This window comes from Ananas comosus, linkage group 4, assembly GCF_001540865.1.
Source record: "Ananas comosus cultivar F153 linkage group 4, ASM154086v1, whole genome shotgun sequence".
NCBI lineage: Eukaryota > Viridiplantae > Streptophyta > Magnoliopsida > Poales > Bromeliaceae > Ananas > Ananas comosus.
In genome coordinates, this window is record NC_033624.1 from 243,012 (window position 1) to 256,508 (window position 13,497).

The 13,497-nt window shown below is 36.5% G+C and overlaps 2 protein-coding genes across 3 annotated transcripts; one reads left to right on the forward strand and one right to left on the reverse strand.

The window, feature by feature from the left end:
• Nucleotides 319-5,831, forward strand: LOC109709167 (probable receptor-like protein kinase At2g47060). Of its 2 annotated transcripts, XM_020231254.1 has the most exons (8): nt 319-417; nt 1,734-1,836; nt 2,296-2,546; nt 2,632-2,758; nt 3,859-4,132; nt 4,624-4,756; nt 4,904-4,990; nt 5,395-5,831. In XM_020231254.1, the coding sequence occupies exons 2-8, from the start codon at nt 1,752-1,754 to the stop codon at nt 5,524-5,526; spliced, it is 1,089 nt and encodes a 362-aa protein (XP_020086843.1). In that variant the 5' UTR covers nt 319-417; nt 1,734-1,751; the 3' UTR covers nt 5,527-5,831. The 2 variants fall into 2 exon arrangements, with proteins under 2 accessions (XP_020086843.1, XP_020086844.1); XM_020231255.1 differs by lacking the exon at nt 1,734-1,836 and having other exon boundaries at nt 402-417.
• Nucleotides 6,719-11,280, reverse strand: LOC109709386 (polyamine-modulated factor 1-binding protein 1-like). Its single transcript, XM_020231595.1, has 6 exons — nt 10,670-11,280; nt 9,987-10,256; nt 9,782-9,889; nt 7,672-8,133; nt 7,491-7,592; nt 6,719-7,124 (listed from the first exon to the last, which is right to left on the reverse strand). Exons 2-6 carry the CDS (start codon nt 10,155-10,157, stop codon nt 6,957-6,959), a joined length of 1,011 nt encoding a protein of 336 aa, XP_020087184.1. The 5' UTR covers nt 10,158-10,256; nt 10,670-11,280; the 3' UTR covers nt 6,719-6,956.

Sequence of the window (13,497 nt, forward strand, 5' to 3'; positions counted from 1 at the left end):
TCGCACTTTTTTATTTTAGTATCATATAGTTTTAAATGTATCAAGTTAGTACTCAGTGGTTTTACACTTTCCCACTTTAATACCATGTGATTTAATATTTCGTTAAATTATATATCCCGAAATAGATAATAAAAAGTAAAAATTGAAACTACATGGTACTGACTTGATACATTTGAAACCACATAGTACTAGAGTGGGAAATCACTGGGTATTAACTTGATCCACTTTAAACCAAAGGGTACTAAAATGAGAAAGCGCGAAACCGCGGGGTGGTTGAAGTTTCCCTTTATTCATGCTCGTAAAACTGTAGCGGTAACCACACCGCGAGTGGCGACACTACCGACCCAAGACTAAAGGGTACGAACAAACCAGCCAAGCATCTCTCTCTCTCTACCCCTGCTTCGATCGATCGCGGAGGTTTGATCTTGCCCTAAATTCTCTTCCCCCCCCTTTTTTTTTTTCTGTTTCTTTGTTGTATGAATTACGATCTTATTTTGTTTGATCTGTTCGTACTTCACAATTTTCTCCTCCGATCTTTGAGCGAAGTTGATCTAAGGATTTGGATTAGTTTTGAGTGGTTTGGGAGTATTTGGATCCGAATTTTGTTGTTGGTCGATTGTGAGGAATAGGATTTTGATGATGATTTGAAAAAGGATTTTGTACCGCGGAGAGGTAGATTCGGCGTGGATTTGGTTTATGATCTTCGTTATTGATGAGTTGATTGCGCATCTATTGATAGGAATTGTTGGACTGGAGTAAAAAGATGGAGCGTTTGTAGGGTTTTCGTTGGTGTTCTACTTAGCCTTAGAACACACAGATGCGAAATTACGAGTTAAAGTAATTAACCTTTACTTTTTGTTGCGTAACTGAAGAGGCAATCGACCTATAATTTGGTAACTGAGAGTGTTGCTTGGTTTCCCCTTTTATTTTTGAGTTAGGGTTTTATATTTTATTTTAATTTTTTGTTTTGATGTTTAGTAGGCTATGGATTTCTCGATGTACATCTTTCTATCAGTTAGAGAGTAATTGTAACAATAAAAAAAGAATTCTCATTCATTATCTGTTAAGTAAAGTTTTATTTCTTTTCAGAGCATCTGCTTGTTATAAGTTTATTGTTGCAAGTAAAAGCTTGTAGGATCTTCCGGTAAACACATCGATGCTTGTTAATTGCTGTCGTTAGTTAACATTGGCGCTTAATATACTAGGCAAGTCGAGATCTTTTCACACATTTTCTCTTACTCATCTTACATCTTATCATAGTTAGAAATAGTCTAAAAATTCTTGGCCTGCTGAACCAGCATATGGAGGAATTTTATGCAGTTTGAACTTGGCATTTTGATCTAAAAATGTGAGATATTTGTCTCTGATTTGAAGGGGTAAGATGAAATTCTTCTATTGTATGAGATAGAGTGGGCGGCACCTCCAAATTCTAAGAGTAGAAGTAAGGGGAACAATAAAGAAAAAAGGAAAAGAAAGTAAAAAGTGTCAATAACATTTTGTGTTGTCGATTTTGTTGGATGTCAGATCTTGCTTAGTTCTCTCAACCATTTTTCTTTGTGTTTGCGAAAGTAAAGGGAAACTTTAGAAAACAGCATAGATAAGAAAGCATGGCTTTGTAGAATGACAACTGAGAGTTAGTTTCTAACCCTGAACCTTATGGAGAGAGTAAGCTCTGTGTCTCATTATGTTCCATCTCGCTCTTCACTTCCATTTATTAGACAGCTATATCTCAGGTACTGCTTTAAAAGAATATGTCGTGCTTCGGATGCTGTGGGAACGATGATGCTCAACGAGTACCTGACAGTGGAGGTGCTTATGTCGGAAATTATGCAGCAAGTAATGCACCTTCGATAGAATATATTATGTAAAGGAAAGCGTGTATAAATACCCTCTTAATTTTAGGTCCTTTTGAAAGTGTCCTTTGAAGTATTCTTTTCTTCCATAAATGACTCCTCCGAACTTTTGCTCATTGTGGTTTAAGTTATTTTCTTCTGCTGAATGGGGATTTCGTGAACTTCAACGACATATTTGTAAATTTGACTGCTTTTTGTACCCCACTCTTGAGCTGATGCAATTATGGGTTTCTCTAACAGTTTACAGCTGATGGCTGAACGAACCCTTAATTATAATGGAATCCTGAATTCAATTGATGGAAACAACCTAAATCAAAACAAGCAGAAGTTGATAAGGTGTCAATTAAAAAAAAAAAAAGGCGGTCTTTCTTCAAATGGTCTATATTGAGGGGTTCTTCGTATCTGTGGCTTTATATTCTAATGAATGAGCATTGCTTCCTAGGGAATGATGGAGCTTATCGTAGTACAGACCCAACCCCAAAGGGTGCTCAACCTGTAAAACCTCAACCTATTGCAGTCCCAGCCATTCCCGTAGAGGAAATAAGGGAAGTTACAAAAGGGTTTGGAGATGAAGCGTTAATTGGTGAAGGTTCATTTGGTAGGGTTTATTTTGGTGTGCTCAAGAGCGGTAGAAGTGCAGCCATAAAGAAATTAGATTCAAGCAAGCAGCCAGACCAGGAATTTTTAGCGCAGGTTTGCTAATCATTTCTGATTATCTCAATTTGCATGCATATTTTCTTCTTTTTTTCTCCCTCTTCCTTATGTTAAGGATTTACAGGTGTCTATGGTGTCAAGACTGAGACATGAAAATGTTGTGGAGTTGATTGGTTATTGCATTGAAGGGAACCTACGTGTCCTTGCATATGAGTTTGCTACTATGGGGTCTCTCCATGATATCCTTCATGGTACGGAACCACCATGGTTTTTTTTTTTTAAGCTTTTTTGGCTGTTCTAAATATTTGTAGCATGAATTTTGTAAATTGCACTTTTTAGAGTGATAATCTTGTTCTTTTACCATAGTGTAGAGTCATAATCTGTGGCTGTCTTTTAATTCGGTGGCAGAATGTGGATGATATATTGGATTATTCATTTTATTATTGTACACACATTATCCATTTTTCTGTTCTCGGACTTTACCCCCTGAAGTAAAACAGAGTGGGAAATATAACAGTTTGGAAGGTTGAGATATCCTATTTAGTTTATGTCAGTTTATGTTGTTCAAGTAATTCTACTAGCATGGTACCTTTGCAGATACCCTTACAATATGATGCATAGCTTTTGCACATCTATGTCTCAAGGACATATTAAGAGATTCATAAAGTTTTAGCAACATCAACCTAATGCATTACATTGTGAGACTCTGGAAGTTGGTATTTTGGTACTACTTATGACATCGACATACTCCTTAATCATCTAAGGTTCCCTTACTTCACTGATATATATATATATATATAGAGAGAGAGAGAGAGAGAGAGAGAGAGAGAGAGTACGGCTGGGATACTATCGATAGCACGAAGCATTTGGTGCTATCAAGTTTTCTGCCGTTAGATTTACCTCTTTTATTATTTTCATCCGTTCGATTATACTATTCAACTAACCACCTACTCAACCCTAGGGGGCCCACATCATCCTAACCACACATCTTTTAATCGAAGGGCAGAAAACTTAATAGCACCAAGTCATTGGTGCTATTAATAGTATTCCAGCCTAGTTCTATATATATATATATATATATATATATTGATGAACAAGCTGTTGGGCTGAAGGGAGTCATTGGAAGACAAAGTAAATAATTTTGTTTTATGCTATGCATCTCAAATAGACAGCTAACTACTTGCTGCACCAGTAGAGGGGAAATACTGAAAACAAGATGAGGAATTTTTTGAGTTGTGGAAAAAGCTGGAGACAACCAAATAGTAACATTAGAATTCTAATTAGAGTTTTTTTAACCTATTTTCCTTTTTGTAAGTGCAAGTAATGACATTGTTCGTGTTCTTTCTATTAGGGCGGAAGGGAGTCAAAGGAGCACAACCTGGTCCAGTTTTGTCATGGACACAACGCGTGAAGATTGCTGTGGGAGCAGCAAAAGGGCTCGAATACTTACACGAGAAAGCACAGCCTCACATTATTCATCGTGACATTAAATCAAGCAATGTTCTACTCTTCGACGACGATGTGGCAAAAATTGCTGACTTTGACTTATCAAATCAAGCTCCAGACATGGCAGCTCGGCTTCATTCTACTCGAGTTCTTGGGACATTTGGATATCATGCACCTGAGTGAGTTCAGAAAATACTTCATGTCTACAAAGTTTTAATTTGTTGTCTGTAGTTGGTCCTATGCTTTATAATGAGAGTAATTTTAGAGAAGATTATTGCACAAAGGGGTTCTCAACCTTTTGGCATAGCTTCAGTTTGGTCCTCAATATTTTATTTGTTATAATTGGATCCCCAACCTCTGCAAATTGTTCTGATCTTATTCTTTAAATTCCTCTATCAAAGCGGACAAATAGTTATGTGATCATCATCTTACCGCAAAGTTAGCGACATTTGAACTCCTCATGTGGCGATTATGTAGGTAAGGTTACTAGGCTATAGAAGGTTGCGAACCTAATACAAGTAAAATGTCATGTACCAGTCCGGAACCTACTGAAAAGGTTGGGGACCTAGTGCAACTTAACCTTTTAGCAAGTAATTTCAGATTTACTTACATTACTTTAAAGGAAAAAATTCCATACTTCTAGTTACTATTTTTCTGAATCTGTTGACAGATATGCGATGACTGGACAACTTAGTTCTAAGAGTGATGTGTACAGTTTTGGTGTTGTTCTTTTGGAGCTCTTGACTGGAAGAAAACCTGTGGATCATACTCTACCAAGAGGGCAACAAAGCCTTGTGACATGGGTAAATATTCCCTTCTCTTTCTATTTTCCTCGTTGTTTTGATATTTAAAAGCTTTGCCTCTTCTTTAATGCTCCACCTTTTTGGGGAAAAGACTATATATATGTGGATGGCATGGTTGAGTAGTAAAGTACATGTTAACTCATGCAGGCAACACCAAGACTTAGTGAAGACAAGGTTAGACAATGTGTGGACCCAAGGCTAGGAGGCGAATATCCTCCCAAAGCAGTTGCAAAGGTATGTGCGAGAGTTTCTTCGCAAGGATCTTGCATTTACCATAAATAGATGAATTATTTTAACGACAACAGTCTATTATATTCGCTAATCTCAATCGTTTTTGTTGTTCAAAGCCAGCTTCACCTCATGTGTGATCTTTCTAGTTCAATCCATCCAGATTTTGAATCCAATTAATATGTGCAAATGAAATTGTCTTATCTAATCCAATCGATGATTTGTTAGCTGAAACAATTGCTTGGTTCTTGTTTAAGTTTGATAATTTTTAATGGTCTTGAGCTATCAAAAACTACCCAAAGTGCATGTTATTATTACTTTTTTCAGCTATCCACTTTTAGTCGTTTGCTCGGTAGTCATGATTTTAGACCCAACATCTTGCCTTATTATTTTATATATTGTTAAAACAGATGGCCGCTGTCGCTGCATTATGTGTGCAATACGAAGCCGATTTCCGACCGAACATGAGCATTGTAGTCAAAGCTCTTCAACCGCTGCTGAATACACGGTCCGGGCATCCCGGTGAAGCCCCTGGATCGTGAACCCTTGAAACCCGCCCATCTTCTCTTTTTTGTTCTGTATGATTTAGCAAAATGCTATCTTTTAAGCTCGTTTGTTGATTGCTGGTTGTAGATTATTTATATGTATATTTCGAAGCTCTTCTCGTATCAGTGATTTCAGAACCTACTTTATTCAGATTTATTTTTGGATGTATGGGAGGATCTGTCCTTGCGAACAGTGGACATGCATTTCTCAAGTCTCTTCGTGATACTTTGGTTGATGAGAAGTCCAAATGCTTCGAATTTGAAGCGCTGAATAGGTGCTCAGAATTGGGAGCTAATAGCAATATCTTTGGTTAAGTTTCGTTTGATCATTTGGTTGTCCTCGAACGTTTTAATTCTACCTTGTCTCATTTTTCGACTGTGAAATTGAAAATTATATTATATAAATATATAATATGTAGCAAAGCTCAAGTGGTCAGGGAATAATGAGCCAGAAAGTACTGGTGGTCTATCAGATTATTATATTCGGGCATTTAAAAAAAAACGAGTTGAAATGGTTTGGATTTGAGATTGTGGTCGACGCAAATGGGATGACTGGTCCGCAGCTGACGTGGCAGACCGGGTCCCGCACTAATCTCATAACCAGAGGGAGGCTGTGAAGTGTGGAGGTTCGTTTCTGGTTTTGATGATTTTAATGATTTTGGTGTCTTAAGGCGATTTTACTATATATGGCATGTTTCGAAACACCCCTTTATGTGACTTCACCAAAAAAGGAAATTTTAGTAGAAATACCATATTCTATAGTAGAATGTACGGAGACACCTTAACAATACGCCATTTTGGAATCCCTCATCTTTACTTTTCTTTTTACATTTCTTAAACTTCTCTTTTTTTTAATCTTATTTTTTAGATAAAAATTAAGATTATTATATTTGATAAAATTATCAATAAATTTTCTAAATTTGATTACTCTATTCCATAAACGCAAAAGAGATGCCAATCAAAAACATAAAAAAAAAACTAAAAAAGTTGAGGTTCTTAATACCTAATCCAAGTTGACCAAGTGAAGCATTAGATTCTACCTGGCTATTTTTGACTCATTAGTTGCCTATTTATGCTTCATCACAAATACATTCGTTTAAATAGTTATACGAACCAGAACAACACGAAACAAACAAAAATTCAAAACGGGTGGGAAAAATATTTGCAACAACAGAGAGCGAATAAAAATAAAAAACTGGGTGACTTGTAAAAGCTCAAATCGACTCCAAAAATTGAGATTACCGCTCTGCCAACTAGAGTTTTTCACTTTTACATCAAAAGTAAAATGCTAAAAAGTTCATCTATCTCCAACACAGGGTTCTACATTACTGTATCTCCAGAATAAAAAGAGGTGCTTCCCTACTTAATTCTGATGATATCTAAAGTTCCTTTACACATTGAAACGGCAGGAAAGGCGGATCTCCCCTTCACCGTTTTGCAATGATAACTAATGCCAACATAGACATAGATACGATGAATTTAAAGCCTGAGCTTTCCCAAAAGTTCTGCTTGTCACCCGAGCCAAGTCCATTCTGTTGCTTCACAGCCAATTGATCTCTTAGTTCTTTCAGGGCTTTGTCTCTTCTCTCTCCCATCTACATATATAGAAGGAAATGTTAGGACAACATAGGATAAGAGGGTAAGTACATAGTATTTTAAAGAATTTAGTGGAGTATCATTACCATGTTTATAGGACAGATGCACTAAAACAAAAATAAAATCAGTGCAACAAGCGCGATGTAGACATAGAAAGATGTAAAGAGGAGTGCGACTTTTGTAAATTCTGGAACAAGTATAATTTTCTCAGCCGGAAAATGACCATGCATGAGTACAGAAGATAAATTCGATAGGAACGAAAGCTACAGAACCAAAGGAGAAAGAAAAGCCCATACTCTGAAAAGATCCAATAAATGGCCATCCCGAGCAAACTAATGATCTAGTGATTTGAATTAGTGACATACCCTCTGAAGTTTTCGCATCTGAGATCGTGATTCTTGAAGACAAAATTCAAGCTTGAGTACCCTCTTCTTCAGCTCTTGATCAGCCCGCCGATGCTTTTCCAGCTATAGTAAAATATAATTACATTATGAACAAGAAATGCAGCATTTCAAATTTGAAAGATGATCAAGATATATGACTTACTTGCGATTCTAATTCCTTAGTTTTATGTTTAAAGTGTGCAGATAATATCCTGATCTCGTCTCTCAACCGTGCAATCTCCTCATCCTTGGCATTCAAATGCTTACTAATATTCTCAAAATTCTTTGGTGAAACTTCAGCCAAAATCCTCCTAAGCTCGCAGTCTTTGTTGTCTCCTGCTTTTGCAACTGCATGCATAATCTCACGCTCGATTCTTACCACCTCATCTTTCAGTTGCCTTTGTGAGAGTTCTCTTGCTTCTAGATTCTTCTGAAGAAGATCTAACTGCTCCTCTAGCTTGTTTACTCGGTTCTCATGCTCTTTTAGTGATGCATTCTTTTCATTCAGTTCTTTAAGTAAGGACAAGCATTGGGATTGAGCTGACTGAGCTGATGCAGCGCTGGCCTCGGCAGTTTCTCGAGTAATTGATAGTTGTGATCTTAAATCATCCAATTCCTTAAGATACTGCCGAAGATAAAAACAATAATTACAAAACTTACGGCAAGAAGCTTAATATATTATCAAGCATTAATCAGGCAAGCTGAGGGTGGGAAGGAAAAAATTCATAGTCATGTGAATAATATTACAAATATGTTATATGCCAAATAAATTGCTTATGAATGTTGAGAGAGAGAGAGAGAGAGAGAGAGAGAGCAACGAAAAAGAATGTTAAAGAAAAGGGACAGTTTGAAAAACGTCTAAGACATTTACTATGAAACTCTAACCATACAAGATCTNTGTTATATGCCAAATAAATTGCTTATGAATGTTGAGAGAGAGAGAGAGAGAGAGAGAGAGCAACGAAAAAGAATGTTAAAGAAAAGGAACAGTTTGAAAAAAGTCTAAGACATTTACTATGAAACTCTAACCATACAAGATCTGCCTGCAGACTTGTGTTCCAACAAAAGATGGGAATGGAAAATGAATGAAAGGGTGTAGGTTGATACAAACTATTAGAACCAAACCTAATGAGTGAAGCTTTTGACAGTTGAATGGGTTCCAATCTATCTGCCACGCCCTTGGATTATGGGGTTTTGGGATTCAATGTTGTCTGAACACATCAGATTAAACAAAGTGCATGCATTTACCACTGGGTAGGACTACCCAAACTTCATCCACAGGTATACCATCTTTCCACCATTTTGATCCATTACAGTTTCAGTGTATGAAAGCGCAAATAACATGTTAGGAAAATTAGGAGTGTTTGAATATCGCATCAAGTAGCATGTTTCATGCATAAATAGAAAGGTTAGAGCAATTAGTACTCGTTACAGTGCTCAATTTCCATTTAAATGGATCCAAAAGTTCAGAAAGGGAAATACCTACGGTCTGACCAATTAAAGCAGCAGTCGAGAAAATGTTGTCTTCACTATCATGCTTCGCTTCAATTAATAAACCCAAACCTTGAACCATTAACCAAGCATGTGGCACAAACAGTTATAGATGTACCAACAAAAGCTTTAACTATTTTCAAGATCAGTAGGAGAATCTATAACCCTTTTCAATAAGATATTCCAACAGAAAAAGTATCTATCCATGCACACAGACATAGTTGAACTAACGTCACATATATCAAGCATGTGCTGTTATAGTTTCATTTAATAGTTAAGCAAACCTTGATTCATCAGTGGACAAATACGGATTCCATATTACCTTTCATTGACAAACACAAACAATTCCCTAGATAATTGATTAGTTAATTCGGATTCGGCAAAAATTCGGTACGGATATAATACGCATAAAATTCATTATCTAATTTTTAAATTCGTTGAAAAATTCGGCTTAAAGAATAGATTCGGTAAATATAAAATATAAGATAATCTATAGTTAAAAATAAAAATTATAAGTTTTTTATTCATATTTTCAATAATTTGGGAATAATTCGCTAATAATTCGGTTGGCCCAAAAATTCGTGAATAATTCTCTTTTTTTGGAAAAAATTCGTGAATAATTCTCTTTTTTTGGAAAAAATTCGTAAACGGACCGTTTAATTCGGATTTTCAATAATTCGCGAATTAACTAACTAGGGATCATTCTACCAAAAATGGCTTCAAAGAACTACATCATACAATAGGAAGGAATATCAAAACAGAATAAAACAGCAGTAATTCACCTGCTCAGTACTGCATGAGGAAAGCCTCAGTTGCTCATCCTTGGACTGTAAACATATCTGCAACCGCTCCACTTCTTCTTCCATGCTCTTCGCCTTTGACTCCGCCACCTGTTACATAAACCCACAAAACTCCATTTTTTACCCAAAAAACTAACAAAAAATAAAAGAAAAATTAACCCTTTCATGCTATTTTCCTGGGACTAACCTCCCTAGTTCGAGCCTCTCGAGCAAAAGACTCCTCCTGCGAAGCCAACCTGTTCCGTACATCCTTAAGCTCGGCTGCTAACGAAACAACGCTTCTCTTAAAGCTCAGTTTCTTCTCTGTGAGATCCTTCAAAAGAGGGTCCAAATCTTGAGCCTTCGCCGCCGCCGACATCTTAGCAACCCCCCAAGAGGGCAAAACCCTTCTAATATCCTACTCCCATGAACAAAGAACAAGCAAAACGACCTTCTCCACAAAATTTTCAGAAGAGTCCTACAAAATCAAACAGGGACCACTCAAAATGTTTCACAAGAGAGTAGCTTGGACATTGGAATTTTTTTTTTCTTTTTTTAACAAATTTTGAACTAATCTATGCTTCTGGTTTGAAACCCTAGCGACTAGTGTTCAATCAAAAATAGAGCCTTGAAGGCTCTGCAGCATTTAATTTGGTCGGCAGGGGAAGCTAAATCGTTGCTTTCACTGTCACAGATAATAATGAAAAAATAAATATAAATAAATACTAAAATCTTGTTATTTTTTCTGGAAACTACAAGTAGCGTGTGAACATAGCGTACTACCATTTCACTAAAAAAAAAAAAATACAAACGGAAAAAAATAAATCGCCCTAAGAAAATTACAAGTTCAGGGGGAAAAGAACAATTAAAAGAAAGCGACGAGCTCGTTACCCTGACAAGCTCGGATTTGTTCACAACACGCGAAAGAGCTCGAGATCACGCGATGCTTCTCGCTTCCTCCTCGTTCTCCATACGCCTCAAACTCCTAAGATCGCGTCTCCAAAGTACGATCTAAACCAGCTTTTCTTTTTCAAAAAATCACCTCACTTCTCTTCAGATCAAAATCGACCTCTCCGCTCGCCTCTACACCTACGCAGTCAAATCCGGAGCTGCTTCTTCCTCCACAACATCCGCGTCCGATTTCTCGGAAAGAAGAGAAGGCCCATCAGCAAAACCCTGGAAAACACCGCACCTTTGACCCCGCAATCCTCGCTTCCGCAGCCGGTTCCTTTCGCGTACACGCCACCATTTGGAGCAGCAACCGCGCCGTCTCCTCCGCCGATCTCCACAAGCTTCGCCTCAAAACGAACCGAAGAGAAAAATATACTAGCGAGTATTGGGATTTCCACGATCTCTCAGATCGACATGGCTAGGGTTTGGGGGAGGGAACCTTCCGAGCAAAAGCGAAGAAGAAGAAGAAGAAGAAGAAGATGCCGCTGCGAATTAATGAGCGGAGGGTGAGAGCAGAGTATGGAGACAGAGGAGGAGAGAGAGACTGAGAGAGGGAGCGTTTCGATTTATTTATTTTAAGCATTTATTAATTTAATTTATGGATTTAAAAAGGGCAATGTTGGTACGGAACATTCCGAGCCTGAGGCTCGGATAGGGAGGCTCGGGGTTCCAGTTCGAACCGGAGCGCGGCAAAATCCAAATTTCGTCTTGAGGTACCGGCAGGAGACGGACACGTGTCGGTCTCCATATGACAAGTGGAGGAGTTTTCGTTTTACACAAGGACAAAAATTGCCCTGATATTCGGGCTTCTTTGGGAAAGGGAACTAAAAATAAAATTAAATAAAAGAAAGTGTCGCCAAATAACGTAATTATCCCATATAAATAAAGTAACACTTAAATCGAATATATAATCACATATTCTAAGAATATATTTCGCCTAATCACTGATCTGATGATATCTCATCTATTTGTGCTGACAAAAGATCTACTACCTAGTGGTACTGAGTAGAGATCTTGACGGGTTAGATTCGGGGCGGATTTTTAAAAACTCGAATCCGAACCCGACTCCAAACCAGAGACCCGAACCTGAATCCGAATCCGACGGATATTAAAAATTCATATCCAAATCCGAACCCAGCCAAAAATCTAAAATTCGAACCCGAAAATTTGAACCAGAAACAATTATTTCTTTTTTCAATATTTCAAAATATATTTTATTAAATCTAAATTTTCAAAATACAAATTCAAATATAACATCNTTTTTTTTTGACGGGTGCAACCTGAAAAAACTCAAATTATTCAATGAGTCTTGGGAAAGATTAACTCTATATTTTTGTTTTATTTGCTAAGTATAAAAAAAATTCGACGTTGATATTTTTCTAGTTAATACGAGCATGAATCCCTACAGTTACCCATACCTATAGGCTTTAAAATACGCTTGGGCTTAGGCTTAATTTTCTTATATAGGCTATCTATACTTATACTTAAGCCTATACTTATAGTTTTTACTTTTGGGCTGCCTATACTTAAGCCTATACCTAAAACTAATATGGGCTAAGCTGGGGCTTGGGCTGGGCTTGGTCTTAAATAAAATATAATATATATATATATATAATTACCTAGTTGATTAAAGCTTCCCTTTACTAACGAACCTGACACAGGTGGTACAATAGATACCCGGCCAACATTTTTTTTTTTGAGAGATAGGTAGCATACTATCCGATTTGTTTATTTCATTTAGAAATAAACATAGTTGGAAATGTGAATCAACTAGAATTTGAACTTGGAACCTCGGATACCGACAACCAAATTTTTTGCCACTTGCTCTAGAGATGTGCACAGCCTCTTATTAGTCAACAGTAGTGGACATTTAGTAATAAATCGTACTCAACCACTCAATTTATTAATAATGCATCTCTTCATGTCGAGCTATATGAGCCACGAGATTGTTTAAGATAAGAGCATCCAATCGGCTATGCATAGCAGCAAGTGTATCTCCCAAGTGTACGAAACACAAATTTGAAGAAAAGTTAAGAGCAAGTCACAGATTAACCAAAAGTTTAAAATAAGAATATAAAAGCTCCAATTAATGCATTTGATTTTCAAAAAGATATTTTTACGTCACAAATATTCATTTTTTTTCAAATAAAATAATATTGAGAATTTGTAAAAGAAAAAAATATTAATAAATTATTTGTTTTTGTATATACAGATTATATCACATAGTAAGAAAGAATAATACGAATATGATTCATTTATTTTTATAATTAAAATTCTATCCTATCTAACTTTTATTTTGACTAATAATATTAGACATATTTTATATTGTCTATTCTTTTATGAATAATATTTTTTTTTGGTACATACAAAACAGAAGCGTTAATTGTATGTGACTCGCTAGTATTAATAATTTTTTAATATTAAAGAATTAAAAAAATTATCTAAACTCTTTGATTGATGGATGTTGCACTTACCTTCCTCTATCGGAAGGATTACCGGCTCAGGCGGTCATCTATTAGCCACGTGGCTGAAAATCGACTGGTTGTGGAGTGGGCCCCACGGTAACACAAAAGTCGATAGGGACAAAGCAGGGAGCGCATAATCGGGCTCAGCCCAACAAAAACATCTCTCTACGTACACGGAGAATTCTAACTGTCATATTTGTACCACGTCATCAATAACAAATCAATTATATTAATATTTTTTAAATAAAAATATAATAAAAATATATTTTTACAATTATGATGGAATATATACTCCTAAAAAGA

Coding starts and splice junctions, on each gene's coding strand:
- LOC109709167 (XM_020231254.1), top strand. CDS start 1,752: ATGTCGTGCTTCGGATGCTGTGGGAACGATGATGCTCAACGAGTACCT. Junction 2,547..2,631: donor ACCAGGAATTTTTAGCGCAG/GTTTGCTAATCA, acceptor AAGGATTTACAG/GTGTCTATGGTGTCAAGACT. Junction 2,759..3,858: donor TCTCCATGATATCCTTCATG/GTACGGAACCAC, acceptor TCTTTCTATTAG/GGCGGAAGGGAGTCAAAGGA.
- LOC109709386 (XM_020231595.1), bottom strand. CDS start 10,157: ATGTCGGCGGCGGCGAAGGCTCAAGATTTGGACCCTCTTTTGAAGGAT. Junction 7,593..7,671: donor CTAAGGAATTAGAATCGCAA/GTAAGTCATATA, acceptor ATTTTACTATAG/CTGGAAAAGCATCGGCGGGC. Junction 7,125..7,490: donor AGATGCGAAAACTTCAGAGG/GTATGTCACTAA, acceptor CTATATATGTAG/ATGGGAGAGAGAAGAGACAA.